The sequence below is a fragment of the Chrysochloris asiatica genome, unplaced genomic scaffold, assembly GCF_000296735.1.
Source record: "Chrysochloris asiatica unplaced genomic scaffold, ChrAsi1.0 scaffold00021, whole genome shotgun sequence".
NCBI classification, from domain to species: domain Eukaryota; kingdom Metazoa; phylum Chordata; class Mammalia; order Afrosoricida; family Chrysochloridae; genus Chrysochloris; species Chrysochloris asiatica.
Genome location: NW_006408539.1, coordinates 6,286,398 through 6,307,974, shown reverse-complemented (window position 1 = coordinate 6,307,974; position 21,577 = coordinate 6,286,398). Strand labels below are relative to the sequence as shown.

At 41.1% G+C, this 21,577-nt stretch overlaps 1 protein-coding gene across 1 annotated transcript in view; it reads left to right on the top strand.

Moving 5' to 3' along the window:
• The window catches only part of MBD2 (methyl-CpG binding domain protein 2), a 75,003-nt gene that overhangs the window by 22,407 nt on the left and 31,019 nt on the right, over positions 1-21,577 (top strand). Inside the window, exon 4 of the mRNA XM_006837562.1 lies at positions 20,405-20,542. Within this exon, the coding sequence (XP_006837625.1) occupies positions 20,405-20,542 (138 nt within the window). The remainder of the gene's footprint in view (positions 1-20,404; positions 20,543-21,577) is intronic.

The following is a 21,577-nucleotide window of genomic DNA, read 5'->3' as shown; positions in this document are numbered from 1 at the left end:
GTATTACAGGTAGACCTCAGAGATACTGTCGTTTTGGTTCCAGGCCGTTGCAGTAACGGGAGCCACACAGTTTTCTTTTGGTTTCATACTATACTGTAGTCTATTAAGTATGCAATAGCATTATGAAAAAGTTCACAATATTGTGAGAATTACCAAAATATGACACACCAGACACCCGAAGAGAGCACATGATACTGGAAGCATGTCCCCCATAGACGTGTCTGGTGCAGTGTTACTGCAGACCTTCAATTTGTGAACATGTAGTCTCTGTGCAACAATAAAGGGAAACACAGTAAAATGATATGTGCCTGGTTTTAGGCATTCATTTAAGCTTTGATTTTTCATAAAGGTGATACATCAGGGTTTCAAAGATGTAACTCAATATTTTAAGAAGGAAGATAAGAAAGCACTGTAGTTTTAGGCAGATAACATTTTCAAATGCATATTTTCATAAGCTCATTATACCAATTTTTACTTTCACGTGTGGTGACTTTAATTTCAGGTTTTTATTTCTGTCTAATGGATTCAATGTTAAGTCTTCATCTTGGTGCATGTTGACATGGAGGTTTGGTTTCCTGCAGCTGACCCTCACCAGCCTACCCTGGAGTTTCTAAGCAGCCTCTCTCCCAGCAGGATTCCTTCCCAGCTCTGCAAACCGCTTTCCTCGATGTGCCCTGGGAACTGCGCTCATGGAGGGCAGCTGGTCCCAGGCCAGAGTGGCCATCAGGTGGGCAAGGCTGGTGGCTGCAGGCAGACATTCAGCTCCGTCATCCAGCTGGCCAGCCACTGCACTTGGGCAGTTTGAATCTCCTTCCTTTATAGGTGGTACGGGACTGGTGTTAGAGCTGAGGGTGCAGAGAGGCCATTTGCCACTCACTTGGATGAGACAAGGTTGATTGGCTGCCTGGAGACCCAGTGCTACTAGGTTAGTTCGTGCCTACACCTGCAGCGTTCTGCTGCCCAGCTTTACGTGGGCCTGCTGGAGCTGTGGGCTGTGGCAGCCCCTGGGTCAGCTTTCCGCCCATCTCCTTAGCCATGAAACTGGGCAGGGACCGGCTACAAGGAACTCTAAGCACTCAGATCTGGCTGTGAATTCCAGAGCAAACAGTTTCACTATTTTCCTATCACAAGGCTCCTATCAAACTTGATCCATGATCTTTTGACCCTGCTTACAGTTTTACTATACTAATGATCAAAAGTAACATTTTCAAACAATTGAATAAGGGTCAATGAGGCAGAAACTCATTTTTGGAAATTTCATGAGACATGCAGTGCATGCATGGGTACCTGTGGCAGACGACTTTGCATACTTAGTCATTTCCATTCATTGTATGTGTGTGAGCATTATTTATGTGGGTATTCTACCTGCTAAAAGTACAGAAATAGCCTTCTCAATGTGGCTGTCTCTAGAAAAAAATGAGGATTTGATAAAGCATAGTGATTCTGAGTGCAAGATGTGTTCTGGGACCTTAAAGTAGCTTGATTTTGTTGCTAGAAATTTATTTTCCTGTTTCAGATGTGTAATCATTAATATGAATTCCTTGTGTTTCTAGCTCTTCATACCACCAAATCATATATAAACGTTAAAGTTACAAAACAAAATTCAAGTTCCTCAAGATTAATGTGACATGCTGTATTTGACAGATTGTTCACACAGTTAATATGGTGTGGAACAAGTTATTTTCCATCTGGCTTGCCAATCCTTCTGATGCCATACAGAGAGAGATGCACTTCTTTCACAACTTACCTCTATTCACACAATTAGAGACATTGGGAAAAGCATAGAATCCTATTCTCTTAGTTAGATGGAACCAGTTGTGGTATTAAGCCTTCCGTTATTCACTTATGAATTGATTTAAGGTAGCACATCATTGTGATTATATACATAGCCTTGAATTCTATATGGTTATAGATGCTCAAGCAGAATGATCAAGAAAGTGCTTATAATAAAGTTAAGTAATTTTTTAGAGAGTTCATGTAGCTCACAGCAATATCTGGAGTTTGAGAAACTCTGAAGAGATTGGGATGGTGGAAATCATTTGGATGTTAGATTGGGATACAATATTGTTAATGGATTTGAGAAGGGGTGAAATTGGAAATGGGGAAGCTGGTTGGGCTGTTGTGGCTCTGGCAAGAAGAAATGGCCGGAACTAATGCTGTGGCAGCAGAAGGTCTGGAGAGGTGTGAGACTGGAGATGAGTTGTAAGTCCTTGATGACTGGAGACACTTGTTGCATGACTACCACAGTTCTGGAGTGAATCCCTTGTTAGAGGGCATCACATAGGGAACAGGAAGAACAAGTTGGGGATGAGATCAAGAAGACTTGAGTTCAAACAGAAATCTGATTTCTTGGGCTTCGAAGGCTCTTTGGACATTGGTCATTCCCAGGCCACTTTGAGCACTGTGGCCATAGTGGTTTGTGGTAACATGTTGGGATTGCTAGGTAGAAGAAATGTCTCTTGCCACACAGAAGGTAGACCGATGTTTAAATGAATAAATCTTAAGTAATTTCCAGAGTAGCAGGACAATCAAGGACATCGTAAAAGTTAGGGAAGATTTTTGTGAAATACCCTGATCAACAAGGACTTGATCTATTAGTATTCACTGGATTTTAAAATCAGAAGGTGAGTAGTGACCTTTCTATAATCAGTTTCAAGGGACATAAAGGCCCAAAAAGTTCCAAAGTATTGAGAAAATACAGCTTTCATAAAAGTTCATGGTTTTAATTATTTTTTAATTAGGTAGCCCATGCATTTGACAGACAATATAAAAACAACATTCACTTGAAAGAACTTAACAGAAGGTAACTAGAAAGTTACCTTCTAGGGGTCCTGATGTGGTGCTATAGGATAAGCACTGGGCTGCAAACTGCAAGGTCAGCACTTAAAACCCACTAACTACTCCTCGGAGACCATATACAAGGCCTGGGAGAGAATGTCTAAAGCAAATAGAGTATAAGAGAGCCTGTTGATCAGTCATTTAGGAGTTTACAATATCAGAATTGGAGGTGGGAATCATAAAATTAGGGGATAATTTTTCAAACTTCATTAAATCATGTAATGGCTCATGACTAGAATTTTTTAGATATGAAACATAACAGGATTAAAAAAAAAGGTATCACATTTAGCATGTGTGTTATATGAGATTTTGATGATACATGTGTACTGAGAGATGATGTCAAATGTATTTCTCTCAGTTGAGGTCAGAGCAGTTTGAGAGCCAGTGAATTAAGGGATACAAGGGTAGAGAATACAAGGAGGATGTGGGTGGTCCTGCACAATGTAAACGGCATGACCATCTGATTATTAGAGGTAAGGATGTGAGGCAAGATGAGATTTGTTTAGATGATTTCTAGAAAATGGTATAAAGACAGTTTATTATGATCCTAATGCTTTGGAAAGGTGGTATGTATACTTGTGGATTATTTTCATGATTTATAGCACACTAATGTCACCTGTCTGAAACTCGTGAGTCCCACACGGACTTTGTTCCTTACCTTTGCGCACAGTCTTCTACAAATCTGTTAACAGAGGAGAGCTGGCGCCTTTGATTCCTTCACTTAACATCCTGAAGGGACAGTAGTTTATCCTTTGGGGCAAACGTCATTTTAATCAACTTTATTTCTATCCAAGATCAGTTAGCTTTATTTATCTCCAAGGTCCAATTATTCTGATCATTTGAATTTTTTGTACAACCACCCAGTGAATGGCCTTGTGGGAACTCTCTAGCTTGCCAGCTAGTGCCCTTATTAATTGACCTTTCTGCCCTAAAGCATGACTAATTATCATACCAGTCTTTTCTGCTCTTCCAACGAATCTTTATAGGATCTGAGGCCACCCGTGGGGTCTGTCATTGGGCTGCCAGGAGTTCACGAACCCTTGAAATTAGGTGCAAAATTTTGGGATATAGTTTTTCTCCAGAGATTTCTCAGGGGTCTTTGATAGGACCACTATGCTAAATTTTTTGTACTTAAACAGGAAAAGTTACTGTGGCAAGTTAGGTTAGAGATGATCTAAGCTTTCAAGTTCATAATTGAAGAACATATTTCTTCTCAACTTCAGCATCATGATATGCTTCTTGCCAAGTACATGCAGTTTGTTTTGTTGGTATGATCTTATTTTGGCAATGAACTTAGTTCTAGATCCTTTGTACTCTATTTCTCATTATTTCATGAGCTAACAGCATTATGATTGACAATGACGTTTGCCAAAAATACCATCTGGAGACTGAGAAGACAGTTTTCCCATGGAACAGTTGTGTAGGGCTGGCTGTGTGATTTAGAGGACGATACTGGCCACGTGTGTCTAAACCTACTGGCTTAAAAGTCCATTACGACTCCTAGTGACCACACAGGACAGACTAGAACTGCCTCATAGGATTTCTCAGGCTGCAAATATTAAAGGGAGCAGACTCCTCCTGTGGAGCTCAAACCACTGACCTTTTGGTTAGTAGCCCAGTGCTTAACCACTGTACCACCAGGTCTCCTTATGGGCATTACTTGATGCTGTTAAATAGTAACAGATGGAACAAACCTAAGGATTATTTCTCCTGCGTTCATAATCTTGAGATAGATAATACACATGACTGTGTTCTTTGCATTATTTTGAGATGGATATTGTAGATATAATATCCACTGAGATTTTTTAAAACTGGTTTGAGATTGAAAATGAGACCACTCAAGGTTAGGGGCTGCATGCCATACACAAGACCTTACATACATAGATACTTTATTCATGCCACAAAAAATTTTTTTAGCACATAATGTAAATTTAATTATTCCAGATTCTGAAAATTAACTAAAGAACAAGTTTTTGTGTTCATGAAGCTTATATTGTTGTGATACGACAATTATTTAAGGTACTGTATTCTGCAGTAAAGGAGCTCTGGTAGCATAGTGTTTACGAATCGGGCTGCTAATCTCAATGTCAGCAGTTCAAAACTACCAGCTGTTCCGCAGGAGAAAGATGAGGCTCTCTGCTCATCACAGCCTCGGAAACCCTGTACAGGGTCGCTATGAGTCGGGAACCAATTCCACGGCACGTAACATTCTGCAGTATGGTGGCCCCATAGGATAAGCATAGGACCGCTAACCATAAGGTTGGTGGTTTGAACCCACCAGCCATTTCACAGGAGAAACAGACATAACGCTACGCAAAAGATTCTACGTCTTGGAAACCCTCTTACACGATCCCTGTGAGACAAAACACCTCGACAGCACTTAAGAAGGACTTTCAATGCGTTAGTTAGTGTGATGTAAGAGCTTGTTAATGCCATTGAGTCGGTTCCTACCCGTATCGACCCTTTACAGGATTTCCAAGGAGCCACTGGTAAACCGCCGACATGGTTCATGCCGACTTCCAGTGCATTAACCCCCAGCTCCACATCAGAACGCCGTTCCGACACATCCTGTACAGGGTTTCCGAGGCTGTGAATGTTTACGGAAGCAGAAAGCCTCATTTTTCTCCCGCGGAAGGGCTGGTTGTTTCGAACTGCTGACTTTGAGCTTAACAGCCGGATTCGTAACCACTCTTGGTGTGGCGCTGTGGGTTAATGCGCCACACTGCAAAGCCATTTGAACTTCAAGGTTGACGGTTCAAGCTTACCAGTCACTCCTTGGAAATCCTATACAGGGTCGCTATGGGTCAGAACCGACAACAATAACACTACCAGAACTCTGGATGTTGTTGTGAAGTGCCGTTGAGTCAGTTCCGACCCATGTTGTTCCGACTCATAGCGACCCTGCACAGCGTTTCCGAGGCTGTAAATCTTTACGGGAGCAGAAAGCCTGATCTTTCTCCCGTGGAACCGCTGGTAGTTTCGAACTGCTGACAGTGAGATTAGCAGCCCGATAGCGACCCTGTATAGGGTTTCCAAGAAACAGCTGGTGAGCTTGAACCGCCAACATTGCAGTACAAATGGCTTTGCAGTCTGGTCCATTAACCCACGGCGCCACACCAGGACTCATTTAAAAAAATTATATTAGTGGTGTGCCGTGGAACTGGTTCCAACTCAGAGTTTCCAAGGAGCAGCTGGTGAGCTAGAACTGTTGACGTTGCGGTTCAAGCAAGTTTTGCAGTTCAGCACATTAACCCACAGCGCCACGCCAGGACTCCAACGTAAGAGCCATTTTATGTTGGGTGATCTGAAGAGGTTGTTGTTTAGACAAGTGTGACGACAAAAAGGAGCCAATTAGAGATCGGCGTAGTGGTTACGAATCGGGCTGCGAACCGCAAGGTCAGTTTGGAAACTACCAGCCGCTCCGCGGGAGAAAGAGGAGGCTTTCTGCTCCCGTAAAGAAACCTCGGAAACCCTGTACAGGGTCGCTATGAGTCGGAACCGACTCCACGGCACACAGCCACCACCACCAGCCGGTCCTTGTGGGTTAACGCTCCAGACTGTCAAGCCTTTTGAACTGCAAGGTTGGCAGTTCAAACTCACCAGCCTCTCCTCAGAAACCATATACAGAGTTGCTATGGGTCGGAACCGACTCGATGGCACGTAACAACAAGCCGCTCCTTGGAAACCCTCTACGGGGTTGCTGTGAGTTGAAACCCATTCAACTGCACGTAACAGCAATTGATCACTGGACTGCAAGGTCGGTTTGAATTGCAAGACTGGCAGTTCAAACTCACCAGCTGCTCCTTGGAAACCCTATACAAAGCCGCTATGAGTTGGCACTTAACCAACAACAGAAAAACCAGAGAGAAGAACATTCCATACAGAGGGAATACTCACAGCCATTGCATCAACTTCGACTCTTAGCAACCCTGTATACAGAGTGTTATTAAGTGCCGGCAAGTTGATTCCGACCTATAAGGACCATGTGTAGGGTTTCCAAGGAGCAGCTGGTGAGCTTGAACCACTGACCTTACAGTTCAAACGACTCAGAAGTCTGATGTATTAGCCTAGAACCGCCATTATTGTTTAGTGTCGCCGAGTCGGTTCCGACTCATAGCGACTTGTGTACGGTTTCTGAGGAGCAGCTGGTGAGTTTGAAGCACCGACTTTGCAGTCTAGCGCGTTAAACCACGGAACCACACCATAGGATCTTCAAATCTTTACGGGAGCAGACAGCCTCATTTTTCTCCCTCAGGAAGGGCTGGTAGACTTGAATTTGTGACCTTGCGGTTAGCAACCAGTTACAAATTCCAAAGCAGAGATGTTGTACTTAAGTGCCTTTGAGTCGGTTTTGAAACAGCGACTCTATATAGGGTTTCCACTGAGCGTGTGGCGGGCTCGAACTGCCGACATTGTGGTTAGCAGTCCAGTGTTTATCCTATAGCATTACACTAGGACACACACTTAGCATGTTGTTGAGTGCCCTAGAGTTGGTTTCGATTCACAGCGACCCAGTGTAGGGAATCCTCGCGGGAGCAGAAAACCTCGTCTTTCTTACGCGTGGCTGGTGGGCTCAAACCGCCACCTTGTGGCTCGCAGTCCAATGCTTATCCTACAGCGCCACCGTGCTCCCTGTTCTTCAGCAAGTTGGAATTGAAGTGCTGTGAGTTGATTCGATTCCTAGCGATCCTGTATATGATTTCCAAGGAGCGGCCAGTGAGTTTGAACCGACCTTGCTTAGCCTACAGCGCCATTGGAGGACCGAAAGGCCGGGTGGCTGGGGTCCAGTGAGCTGGAGAGCACTAGGTGAGGTCAGAGTACACAAGCCAGCCTGAGGGTATGCAATACACTTGAGGACTTTTAATTTGGTGAGGTGCTGTAGAATTCCTACTTGACCACAAGGCAGGTTTGAACGGAAAGGCTGGAGGTTCAAGCTCACCAGGCGCCCCTCGGAAATCCTATACAGGGTCGCTACGAGTCGGAACTGACTCGACGACACTTCACAGCAACAACAACGTTATTACTTTGCTGTACGGCTAATGTAGAGATGCAGAAGTAGAAGTTGGACACGATTGTGGCTATTTGTCCAGGAAGACATGATGGTGAGTTGGATAGTGCTTGCTTCATGAATTTTTGGTATTCTTTTATCCAAAGAATTTCTAGTTTCCTGGTATGTATAGAAATAACCATTTGTTGTCTTTGTGAAGTGCCGTTGAGTCGGTTCCGACCCATAGCGACCCTGTGTAGGGTTTCCGAGGAGCAGCTGGTGAGCTTGAATCGCCAACCTTGCAGTTCAAACGGAGATAACCATACTGAAGGATAATGATTTTTAGTTATAAAAGCTGTCTTTAGCTAATTAAATGAATGTAACTGGTCATTCACTAGCAGTGCTGTTTCATTATCTTTGGGCAAATTCATGCTATGCATTTGGGAATTGATTGGATAAAGATTGTTGTTGTTGTTAAGTACCATGGAGTCGGCTCCGACTCATAGTGACCCTGCACAAGGTTTCCGAGGCGGCAAATCTTATACGGGAGCAGAAAAGCCTCATCTTCCTTCTGCAGAAACAGTTGGTAGTTTCAAACTGCCGACCTTGAGGTTAGCAGCCCGAATCGTAACCAGTAAAGATTACTGGGGGAGCAAAAAAGTGAACCAAACTTTAGCCATGTTAGCAAATAAGTTTGCAGAGGAGCATGCTTTGATCAGCAGGGCATTAGGTTTAAATCCTAAATTAGTATTTCAGATCTATTTAAGTGATGTAGAAACTGTTTGCAAGTGCCTGGGTTTAGCTATAGTGTTAATAATGAAGGTAGATACAGGGACATAGCTGTCCCAGCTTTGGCAAGATTTATTTTGGATGCCCAGGTTTCTGCTGAAGGTTGCAGTCTATTACAGTACATTTTATAAATCTGGACATTAGCTAACTTTGTAGACTTTAGGTCAGAAAGAGAATTAAGCTCTACAGAAAATGATTCAGCTGTCTCTTTTTGTCCAGAGGATGTGTACATAGTTAATACCAACCTGGAGTATTAATGTGGATCTTTAGGATAAGCACTAGACTGCTAACCGCAAGGGTTTGGTTCAAATCCACCAGCCGATACTTGGAAACCCTATGCAGGGTCACTGTGAGTTGGAACTGACTCGGTGGTACTGAACACCACCACCAACCTGGGAGTGCAGGACTTATAAATTAAGTCCTGGACTGCAACCACAGAGTTGGAAATTTGAGTTCACCAACTGCTCCATGGGAGAAAGATGAGACTTTCTGCAACCACTCTTTACAGGGTTGGTATGAGCGAAACCAGTCTCGATGGCATTTAACAATAATGCCAACCTAGAGGTAAAGAAGATTGAACTACAGACAGTAGGTGCTTTAGTTTGAACTGTTGCAAGGCATCTGTTTGTGGAAAGCCATCAGTGTCCTTTGTCATGATCCTTTTTTGTTAAGACTCATAACAACCCTGTATAGGGTTTCTGAGTGGTGGCTGGTGGGTTTGAACCACCGAGCTTGTGGTTAGCAGTCAGTGCTCAGCCTATAGCATCACCTCATAGTAACTAAAACTTCAGTATATTATTTTTGATGAGTTTGGAAACAGAACTCTTTTTTTTTTTTTAACTTTTTATTTTTGATTGAGTGAAGGTTTACAGACAAGATAATTGGTTTTACATTCAACATATAGTACGATTTTCATCTCAATGATTGCATTCCCCTCCATGCAATAGAAGTTATCCCCTCCCCCCACTGTGGTTCCGGTTTCTATTCTGTCCTCCTTCCCATCCCTTCTCAACTTTGTCCTGAGTCATTGTTGCCCTTTTGATCTTGAATGACTATTCCATAGTGAGCAGACCTTACTAATGTCGTTGTCCACACTATCGTACCTATCTACTGCATAGCTGAAACTTAGTTCACGAAGGTGAGTTCCGTTCCAGGCGTGAAGGGTGGTCGAGGGCTTCTGTCTTGCATGCTTACAGTCTCTCTTTATGTTTAGCAAGTCTGCTTTTAAAAATAATTTTGAGTTTTATGGAAGCTTGTTTTCAGTGATGAATTCTAGTCCTCCAGCTCTTCAATGAGCTTCAAGGGTCTTGCCTTTGAATTGAATTCAAAGTATAATTCATTCATCTTTTTAATTTTTTAACATGATGCTGTTGATTTTCAAGGAGGAAAAAATAAAGGAATCTTGTTTCTTACATAGGATAGAAAACTAACTGGACTTTTCATGCAGTATTATAGTTGCCAGTTATAGTTATGGAGTGTTGATGTGGCGGTGTAGAATAAGCACCGGACTATTCAAGGTTGATGTTTTAAACCCCACTAAGCTGCTCCTTGGAAATGAGTTGTTATGAGTTGTTAAGAGTCGGAACCAATTGTACACCAGTTAATAACAACAAAACTTAGGTTGTCTTTATTTTCTGCAAAAACCTATGAAGATTGTGCAACCTAATGAATATACTAGAGACCACTCAATTGTCACTTTAAAAGAGTAAATTTTATAGTGTGTACTTTATATCTCAATTACAAAGAAAGCAGACCAACTGTGAAGGCACTTTGCATTGTTGTCTTGCTTTTGTGGAAGGGCATTCATTCGCTATTAGACACTGAACACATTCTGCTGCAAATCTGAGACCACCTTTTGAGAAGAATCTGTCTGTGACTCAGAGGTGTCATTCAGGATCACCTTTGTGTGAAGCAGGGCTTACGTTCTGGGTAAGCTTAACAGGCTAGTTTTCTAAATTTCAATAGCATGTTCAGAAACGAAAACCAAACTGGTTGCTGCTGCTGAGTGCTGAACAGAGTAGAACCTCCCCATAAGGTTTCCAAGGCTGAAATCTTTCCACAAGCAGACCGCCACATCTTTCTCCCATGGCGTGGCATAGCATGCTCAGGAGCGTGTTAACGGCAATGATAGAAATAAACTGTTTATTCAGTTTAGGGGCCAACATGGCTCTAAAATAAACCTGCTGTGTTTATTTTCTCTATCTCCAGAATGTAAACTACAGCAAGGATTTCCGTGATTTGTTCATAACCGTTCCTTCAGCATCCAGTTGGTGCTTGGCAGAGAGTAGATACCGCCAGTGGTTCATCACTTACTGATGCTGCACCAACATCAGCACCATAAAGCCTATTTGATCCTTTTTGATCTTTATACGAACCTTATGGCATAGCTGGAGCCCTGGTGTGGCTCTATAGGATAAGCGTGGGACCACAAGGGCTGTTTGAACCACGAGGTCGGTAGTTCGAACTCAGCAGTCGCTCCTCAGAAACCTTATACTGGATCACTATGAGTTGGAATCGACTCGACAGCACTTAACAACAACAATGGCATAGTTAGTCATCACTGTATACAGCTGAGGAAACTGACCTTAAACAATGAAAGCCTTTGCTTTTCATATTGGGGTCTAAATATTCTTGAGGATAGGTGGTATATGCAAAACCACAGAATAAAAATGATATTTGGGAGCATCAGTTTTAATTAAACTATTTGGGTGGGAAGAGGAAAATTTTTATATGGAAACATAGTTAGCTTTCAAAATCAAGTGTGAACTCTGTATGAATTTGAAAGATGGGTCCTCCTGGCTCTTGGTTGAATCTGTACAATTTGGCACCTAACAACAACTTCCCATATGAGTGGTGGTTCAGTGGTAGAATTCTTGACTTTCATACAAGAGATCTGGATTCGAGTCTCAACATGTCTGAAAGTTACTAGGTTTTGCTACCCTTATGTCAAAAAATCAGTTGTCTTTCAATTGGTTCTGACTCATGCTGACTTCATGTGTATCAGAGTGGAACTGTGATTTTTTTGTTGTTGCTTTTCTTTTCTTAAAAAAATGCAACAAAATATTTGTCATTTCAATCTTTACATGTACAACCCAGCCACACAACAAACTCCCCATGTTGCTCAACCATCACTGCTATCCATTTACAAATCTTTGTTTGCCCCTGCTTCCTTTCTTTACCCTCCACACACACCCACTCCCCCACTTCTTTACCTTTCCCATTTTTTAGTTGCAGGAAAGTTCCCAATGGATTGTCCTAATGAGAAAATAAGTAGATATTTTTTTCCCTTCCAGTATATGAAAGAAGTTTTTTAAAAAAAAGACAAAAAAAAAGTCAGCAATTTCCTTTATTTTTTCCCCTTTTCTTTTTAACTACCTTCTCCGTCACCCTAGTTAGCATGTGCCTGCACTCTACCTGGTGAAGCATTCTCCCTTTCCTCCCACCCCTGATAACCATTGCAGAATGTTTATTATAGAGGGAAAACCTTTTCTTGACTTTTTTACAGTAGTTGTCTCATACAACATATGTCCCTTTACAACTGACTCATTTCATTCAGCATAATGCTCTCCAGGTTCCTCCGTGTCAGGCAGTGTTTCACAAATTCATCATTATTATTCAATGTTTTATAATATTCCATTGTATGTATGCACCAAAGTTTGTTTAGCCGTTGCTCTGCTGATGAGCATCTAGGCTGTCGTTTTGCTATTGTGAATAGTGCTACAGTGAACACGGGTGTGCAAGTATATTTGTGACATGGCTTTTATTTTTTGAGGCTATATATCAAGTAGTAAAGTAAAGATTTACAGCCTCGGAAACCCTGTACAGGGTTGCTATGAGTCAGAACCAACACCACGGCACATAACCACCAACCATATCAAGTAGAGAGATTTCTGGGTCAGATGGGACTTCTATTTCCAACCTTCAGAGAAAGTGCCATGCCATTTTCCTCAGCCGTTTCACTGTTTCACTGCTCCACCAGCAGTGTAAGAGTGTCCTGGACTCTATACCCTTCCCAGCATTGGTTGTTTTCTGTTTTTTTTAGCTTTGCTGTTAATACTGATGCAAGATAATATCTCCTTTGTTGGTACTGTAGGATAATCACTGGACTACTAACTGCAAGGTTGGTTGTTCAAATCCACCATTCGCTCCATGGAAACCATATGCAGGGTGACTGTGAGTTGGAATGGACTTGAGGGCACTTACAACAGCAACAGTGGCTAGTGAGAGATTGCTTTGGCTCTGTAGGGTAAGCACTGTACTTTGAGCTCACTGGCCACTCTGCAGGAGAAAGGTGAGACTTCCTGCTGTTGTAAAGCTTTACAGCCTTGAAAACCCTATACAGGGTCACTATGGATCAGAACTGACCAGAAGGCACTTACCTACACTAGTATCAATGGCTAGTGATGGTGGACACTTCTTCAGATGTTGGCCGCCTGAATGTCTTCTTTCTGAAGTGTCTGTTTATGTCTTCTGCCCAGTTTTTAACTGGATTATTTGTCTTTGTCTTAGAGTGTTGAAGTGTTTAATGAATTTCAGACAGTCTGATTTGTCATTGTCAGTGTTTTTTCAGTCCGTAGGTTCTCGTTTTGCTCTTTTGGTGAAATCTTTCGATGCACATAAGTGTGTAATTTTTAGGTGATACCAGTTATCTCTTTTGTCTTCTGCTGTTTATGTGTTTGCTAGTGTATGTATACCATGTATCAGAGCCTCTAAGTTTGTCCCTGATTTTTTATTGATGATCTTCTAGTTCTAGGCTTTACATTTAGTTCTTTAATCTATGTTTAGTTCATGGTGTGAGATATGGGTCTAGTTTCAGTCTTTTGCACATGGATTTCCAGTTTTGCCAGCACCATTAGTTGAAGAGACTATCTTCCCCATTTAATATGCTTTTTGGTTCTTTTCTCAAAGATCAACTGAGCCTAGGTGGCTGCATTTCCTTCTGGGTCCTCAATTCTGTTTCATTGATGTATGTGCCTTTCGTTATACTGGTACCAGACTGTGTTGATTGCTGTGACTGTGTATTAGGTTTTGAGATTAAGAAGTAAGAGGCCTCCTATTTGATTCTTTTTAGTTGTTGTTGTTGTTGTTAGTGCATAGTGCTTTGCTTATCTGGTCTATTTCATTTCTGTATAAAGTTGGTGATTTGTTTTTCCATTAGGCATTTCAGTGGCTGAATTTTTCGATAAATCTCTAGCCCTTTCAATAGATGCTAGCCTTTCTTCTTCACCTTTGGGTGAACTGGAAACTCCACATTTATAGTTAGCAAATGAGCAGGTTAACTATTTGCTTCACCCAAGAACTCCTTTAGTCACATTAGATCGCTGAGAGCTCCCCAGTAATGAGGCCACCACACTATTTGAGGCCTCCCAGATTCATTGTCTTTGAATTGCTCTTTCAGTGTTACATTGGCTTTTGTGGAAGGTCATGGAAAAAGACAAGTATTTGAAATATGCTTAATATATGTTATAGTCATATTGAGTGTATTTATACATGGTTTAAGTAGCAGGACAGTTTGATTTTCCTCATTAGCTTGGCTGCATTTTCTTTTCTGACCGTGATAGCTCTTTTTGCCTACCCTTCCTAGAAAGTTAAGCTCCACAGTTGAAGCTCAGCTCTAGCATCATTACTGACCTTTTAAAAGGGAATTAGTTATCTTGTCCTTGATTTCCTATTTTTAAAAATTTTTATTGCATATTTGTCCATTGTTACTCTACAATGAGCTAAAAGTTTTAAAAAATAAAAAATATATTTTGTATTTATCACAGCACTTTGAGTATTAGAATGTTGTTGTCAAGTGCTGTCTAGTAGGTTCTGACTCATAGCAACCTTGTATAGGGTTTCTGAGGAATAGAATTGTTGTAAGTGCGTCGAGTCAGTTCTGACCCATAGCGACCCTGCATGGGGTTTTCCGAGGAGTGACTGGTGAGCTCGAACCGTCGACCTTGCAGTTCAAACTGACTTTGCAGTCCAGCGCATTAGCGCGCAGCGCAGCGCCACACCAGGACTTGGAGGAATAGAATAGAGCCTCAAAATTGGTTCGAGTTATTTGAATGCTTTTAATGTAATACACATGTTAATATAACGTTCTTTAGATTTTTATATAAGGGCTAGCCTATAACTAGATTTATCAAAAATTGAAAGCTTAATTTCAGTCTTTGAATGTGTATGTTTATCAGTTTAATTCTGAAATATAAAAACTGTTCCCCTTTGAGGTATTGAAGGGAAAGAATTCAGATATGTAATAGTTTTTAGCTTGTCCCATTCGAAAGTGTTTGTTTTTAAGTCCTAATTTCATGAGATTGGTAATTACTTGGTAAAGCTCAGACACATAATTGGACGTGACCTAACAGTTACTATCTGGTCGGACTCCTGGTGTGGTGCTGTAGGATAAGCACTGGACTGCTAACTGCAAGGTTGGTAGTTCAAATCCACCATCTGCTCCTTGGAAGCCCTTACAGGGTCATAATGAGTCAGAACTGACTCAGTGGCACTTGACAATAACAACATCTGGCAGTCCCTAGGGGTGAGTGGTAATAGAATTTTCTGTAACCGTTTCTGGGAAAACCAGTTAGTACAGCTTTACAGATGACTCAACTTTACAGGATGCAGAATTGTAAAAAAATTCTGTTTTCTGATTTTCATCCAGTTAAAAGAGAAAAACAAAACAAAAATGAAAGCCCATAATAAGACCGAGAGAAGAGTAATTCAACAATCTTTGGAATAATGTCTCAGTTATCTTGTGCTAATGGAGTGTATCATTGTGAGACAACAGAAGTTAATTATATATTTTGAACCTTTTAGCTTTGTCTTTTAAATTTTTATTTATCGCATCAAAAACAAGTTAATGTAAAAATTCTCTCTCACCATGTGATCAATGGTTTCTAACATTCTGTGCCTTCCTTCCAGTCTTTGTGGATTCAGGATCCATAGTTTAAAGCAGGCCCTGCTGCCTCCAAGTCTTGTTTTGTAAGCAGAATCTCACTGACTCTAAAATGTTTGCTCATCCAAATAGTTGCAATGTGTTGTTATTGTTAGGTGCCATCGAGTTGGGACCGACTCATAGCGACCTTATGCACAGCAGAACGAAACACTGCCCGATCCTGGGCCAACCTCCCTATATGTCTATTTTTTGGTGCCATCTTTGCTTCGATTCCCAGCAGAATATATTGTTCTTTGGACTCCTGGTGTGGTGCTGTAGGATAAGTTCTTGACCATATGGTTGGTTTGAACTCAAGATTGGCGTTTCAAACTCACCAGCCGCTCCTTGGAAATCCTATATAGGGTTGCTATGAGTTGGAATTGACTCTATGGTACTTAAACAACAACAACAACATATTGTTCTTTATTAAAGACACTGAGCACCAAACAAGGTTTGTTCAGTGTTACGTAGTAATGATGCCTAATTAGTGACTGGGAGAATTGTTAATTCTATGTAAACAGTTGTGTGTTATAAGCTGCGTTAGGATTAAATACTGACTGCTTTGTAGGTTTTCGGGGCTTCATTTATGGCGTCAGAGGCCCTTCCGCGTGCCATAAATCAGAGGTCCTCAAATCTGCTGTGTGTCACAGAATCAGTGGGCAGGAATACACATTCCTGAGCCTTGTTGTCTTAGCTATGGTATTGGAGTCTGCCAGTCAGGTTTGTACACTTCTGATTAAAAGAATTTATTAAAAAATATGTAAAGATAAAGCTCTGGTAGCATAGTGGTTACAAATTGGGCTGTGAACCTCAGGATCAGCAGTTTGAAACTACCAGCTGTTCCGCGGGAGAAAGATGAGGCTTTCTGCTCCCGTGAAGATTTACCACCTCGGAAACGCTGTGCAGGGTCGCTGTGAGTCAGAACTGACTCCACGGCATATTACAACCACAACAACAAAGATAAAGCTAGATACCCAGGAAATAATACTTTGTAGCATCATCTGAAATTAATGTATCTCTTAGGGGTAAGCACATATAATGGGAAAAACATTGATAAAGGGAATGACAAGCCTGCCTAATATGTAGAGTGTACATAGGGGGCACATTTAATAGTGGGTCCAAGGAATACTGTAATTGTGATGAATGTCAGATTAATTTTTGATGATTGTACCTTTCTAAGGAGACCTTGCCGCACAGTGGTTAAAATGCTTGAATGCTAACCAAAATGTCAGTAGTTAGAACCCACCAGCTATGGGAACAATACTTACCAGTTTGTTTCCATAAAGATTTACAACCTTGGAAAGCCGATGGGGCCATTCTACCCTGTCCTATAGGGATGCTCCAAGTCAGAAGACTGTGGGCAGTCGGACTGGTTGGCTTACCTTTCTAGACCTGAAGACGCTTAAGCCTAGATTATAGACAGTGCCCGCGGGGCCCTGACAGGTAAGGTAAACAGGAGTGCTGAGGAATGTTGCCAACGGACAACTCCTGGCCCCTCTGACTGGACAGCCATAAATCAGTCATAACCTGTTGCCAAACCAAGCCCAGTATTTCTAGATCTTTCGGTTTTTAAGACAGCCTGGGACCCTGGATTTTTATGTTAAAATTTTTAAGTTTCAAAAATTTTAAATGTTGGCGTAATTAAAAACAACAACACTAAAAACTAAATAAAACACATCTTTGGGTTAGACTTGGCCCACCTGCCACCAATTTTCAGCCTTAGTTTTAGGACAGTGGGTTTCCAAGTGTCCTAGCACCAGCAGCCTCAACATTACCTGAGGCTGTCCTAGAAATGGCCGATCCTATCTCAGACCTGTTGAATCAGATTCTCCAGGGGTAAAGCACAATAGTTTTTATTTTAACAAGTTCTGTGGAGAATTCTTTGGAATTCTGGTGTGGCACTAAAGGATAAGCACTGGACTGCTAACCTGCAAGGTTGGCAGTTCAAACCCATCAGCTGCTCCTCAGAAACCCTATGAGGAGGAGGAACACTGCTATTATTGTTAAGTGCCCTCCATTTGGTTTCAACTCCTAGGGTTTCTGAGGAGTGTGGTGGGTTTGGACCACCAACCTTGTGGTTACCAGTCTGGTGCTTTTTCTATAGCGCCACACCAGGACTCCAGGAACCGACTAGACAGCCACTTTAAGCACAGCAAAAACAAGTGGTTAATTCTGATACCCACTCAACTTTGAGAATCACTGTTTCAGACTATTAAAGTTTATATAGCAATTTCTATCTGGAGATAGTGATAATGATAAAAGTTAATACTTTTTTTTTGTACATTTATCAGTTATGTTTATGTGTAAAAATACATCAGATGTACATTGTTTTAACATATATATGTCCTTTTAGTGACTGAATTTTGCCAGAATCAAACACACAATGATTAAATTTAGGGTTTTGTTTCTTTTCTTTTTGTTGTTAAGAGTATTACAAATCTCCTTATTAGTAATGCTGTTCCACATTTTGACTTCACTTGAACATATTATGGGAGTCCTGGTGTGGTGTTGTGGGCTAATGCGTCAGACTGCAAAGCTAATGCACCAGCTGCTCCTTGGAAACCCTATACAGGGTCGCTATGGGTCAGAACCAACTTGATGACACTCAACAACAACATAGCATATTGTAAGGAGCTCTGGTAGCGTAGTGGTTACGAATCGGGCTGCTAATCTCACGGTCATCAGTTTGAAACTACCAGCTGTTCCACAGGAGAAAGATGAGACTTTCTGCTCCTGTAAAGATTTACAGCCTCGGAAACCCTATCCAGGGTTACTATGAGTCAGAATCGATTCCATGGCATATAACAACAACAACAACTACAGGAAAAAGCAAGTTGTTTGCCAGGGAGCCTTCAAGGCAAGCAATCAAGTCCCTTCAGGACAAACTCCCCTCCAAGATTGAAACTCAAAGGGAACACACAAGCAGGCGTGTAAGCTTGCTGGTGACCACATTGGTCTACTGGTGAGTGGAAGTGGGGAAAAGGCAGCAATGAAGATGTGGGCTGAATTCGATCATGTACCATATACTTCTGTCGACCTGGAGACGAGAGAGAGAAGTATGGTTGGTCTGTCGTATGGTGAGACCTGGGGACTACTGAGCCCATGGACAAGGACATAGCCATGGAGGGCTAGAGCTGAGAGTGAAGCGTTCAGCTGATATGAAATGAGGGGACATGCACAAGAATACCCAAACTTGCAGGTAGTACCCATTTGACGTATCTTCGATGGCTTGATGATCCGAACTTGACTAGAAGAAGAAGAAAAAAAAATTTTGATAAAGGAACCACGTGTAAATTGCTATAATTTGATGAACTTGACCTATATTTATGGATGTAGTAGCTCAAAATACCAGCTGAGAGAGAAGGAGCAGCCCTATCCCTTCTGTACCCAGGGTTGATAGGGACGGGCAACTTAGACATGGGCTACTTAAAATGTGTGTGTGGGGGGGGGGGGGGGTGGCAATAAAGGTATGAAGTGACTGGCTTACATGTTTTCAAGAGGGAGTTTAGTTTCAGAGTGTGCGGAGGAAGGTAGAACCCCCAGTGAATAGTTGTCATCTTGTCTAGATGGGTCTGGTAACAGGAGATGGGGATAAGATTCTTATGATTCGAAAGTAAATCATTGTTTTCATGACTAATTGCTATTGTCACAACTGTAAAGGTAGAAGTTTTGTAACAAAACCGTATAGACCCTAGGATCATCAAGGGAAAAGAGCATGAGTGGAATGTTGGCCCTGTCCAGAGAAGCAGCGACACTAGAGATGGAGGCAGAGATGAAGATATGGAAAGATAGAGCAGCTGAGGACTCCAGACTCATGAAAAGATTAAGGCTGTGTGCGGCAGCCAGTGGCAGGCTTGCAAAATGTGCCCTTTGGTTGGTTGTTTAAATGATTATATGTTCCTGAGTGTTTTTATATACATTAAAAAAACCAAAACACAACCCAAAAAACAGTGGGAATAGAAGCAAATACTGTTGAATGATGATGTGTAGAGAAGATTGTAATCATTGCAATGAAATGAAATATGATAGGATGAGTGTAAAACTGTTGTTCTCCCATGTAAACTATCACTCATTTCACAATAAAAACTTAAAATAAATATTACTTCCTGAAGTTTCACGTCTCTTCTTTAAAAGTATTACATGTGATACATTTTAAAAATGAGGACTACTCTCTGTTTATCAGATTTTTCAAAATCGAGTTCTGTTTGCTGGAAATAGGAATTCCATTTCTAATTACCTTGTTTTTATATGAAAAGTAAAGGCTGGCATGTATGGCTCCATGTAAGCCTGGTGTCCTCAAGCTGGTCAGGTTGTTTATATTTTGATGCCCATGTATGCAAATATTTCCCTTCCTTATTGACTTGTAGAAATGCTTGCTGTATTGATTGAGGGACTTAAATGTCTACTGTTTGCATGTAGTCCTGGTGTGGCACTGTGGGATAAATCACTGGACTGCACGGTCGGTTTGAGCCACAAGGTCGGCGATTCAAACTTACCAGTCATTCCTTGGAAACCCTATACAAGGTTGCTGTGAGTCAGAACCGACTCTACGGCACTCAACAACAACAACTGTTTGCATAACCCAACCTTTAACATATTTGTTCATTTCAAAGTATCTGACTAATCACATTAATTACGACTGTTACATATAAATAATTTTCTTGAATTTATAGATATACGAAAAATGTTCTTCACTTATTGTGAGAAAACTTCATGCATGTTTTATATGACAAAATCTTTAAAGCATACTGTAGCATGTTTAAAATGCTGAGATAAACTGAGAAGTTAAAGAATATTAGATTTAAAAGCGGAATTCATCTCCTTGTGTTTACAAATAATGTTTATTAATGAAAATCCACTTGTATTCACAGGGTAAACCAGACTTGAATACAACATTGCCGATTAGACAAACAGCGTCAATTTTTAAACAACCTGTCACCAAAGTCACAAATCATCCTAATAATAAAGTGAAATCAGATCCACAGAGAATGAATGAACAGCCACGTCAGGTAAGGGTCTACTGGTTTTCCAATCTTATTTTTCAGAACACACTGGTATTTTTTTCCAGATAACTCTGGTAAAAACAGGAATATATTTAAAACAAAAAATGATTTGCTGTTCTACATCATTTGTGATTACAGGAGAATAGGATAATCTAAAACTTAGACAAAGTGTTTTAAGAAAAAATTAATGTTAATTAAAAACTGAATTAATTTAACATGGACTATACATTTATTTAAAGGAGCTCTGGTAGCATAGTGGTTACGAATCGGGCTGCAAACCATAAGGTCAGCAGTTCGAAACTACCAGCCGCTCCGCGGGAGAAAGATGAGGCGTTCTGCTCCCGTAAGGATTTACACCCTCGGAAACCCTGTACAGGGTCGCTATGGGTCGGAACCGACTCGATGGCACTTAACAACAACAACAACATACATTTATTATTTTGTGTGATAATGTATATCATACTTGGTTCTGTTAATTTTCAGTTTTCTAAAGATGGCTCTTTCAAAGGATAATATTATAGATGAATGAAGCATGCAGTTTGCGTTGCATAGTTTGAGTTATTTTCTGTTCTGATTTCTTAGTCCATGAAATCTGTCCCTACCTACCCTTTTGAAAAACAGAATTGGATGAAGTTTGTCAATATTGCCCTTTATTATTGTACAAATTAAACTTATTTATTTTTTTCTTTATTGCTTTAAGCTGTATTCCACCCATATTTTTTCTTAGGAAAGAAAGAAAAAAAAAATTACCAGCAAGGCCTTCCAGCTGGGAATAATGTCACACAGCCAGGGAAGGGAAACTTGACAAAATGCATAAATCGTCCCAGTAATCTTGCTTATTCATTCCTGAACTGTGTTCATAAAGTTTAGGTGCTTGGTGAATCTTTAGTAGTGTTTGGGGTGTGGGAGTGGGTGGAGAGACATTGGTGCTCTTTTATTTCTCTCTGCTTTTCTGCCTCCTCCATTGAAGGATTAAAAATACTGATTTATCCACAGAGGTTGTCTTTTGCTCTCATAGCCTCCATTTAGATATTGCAGTCC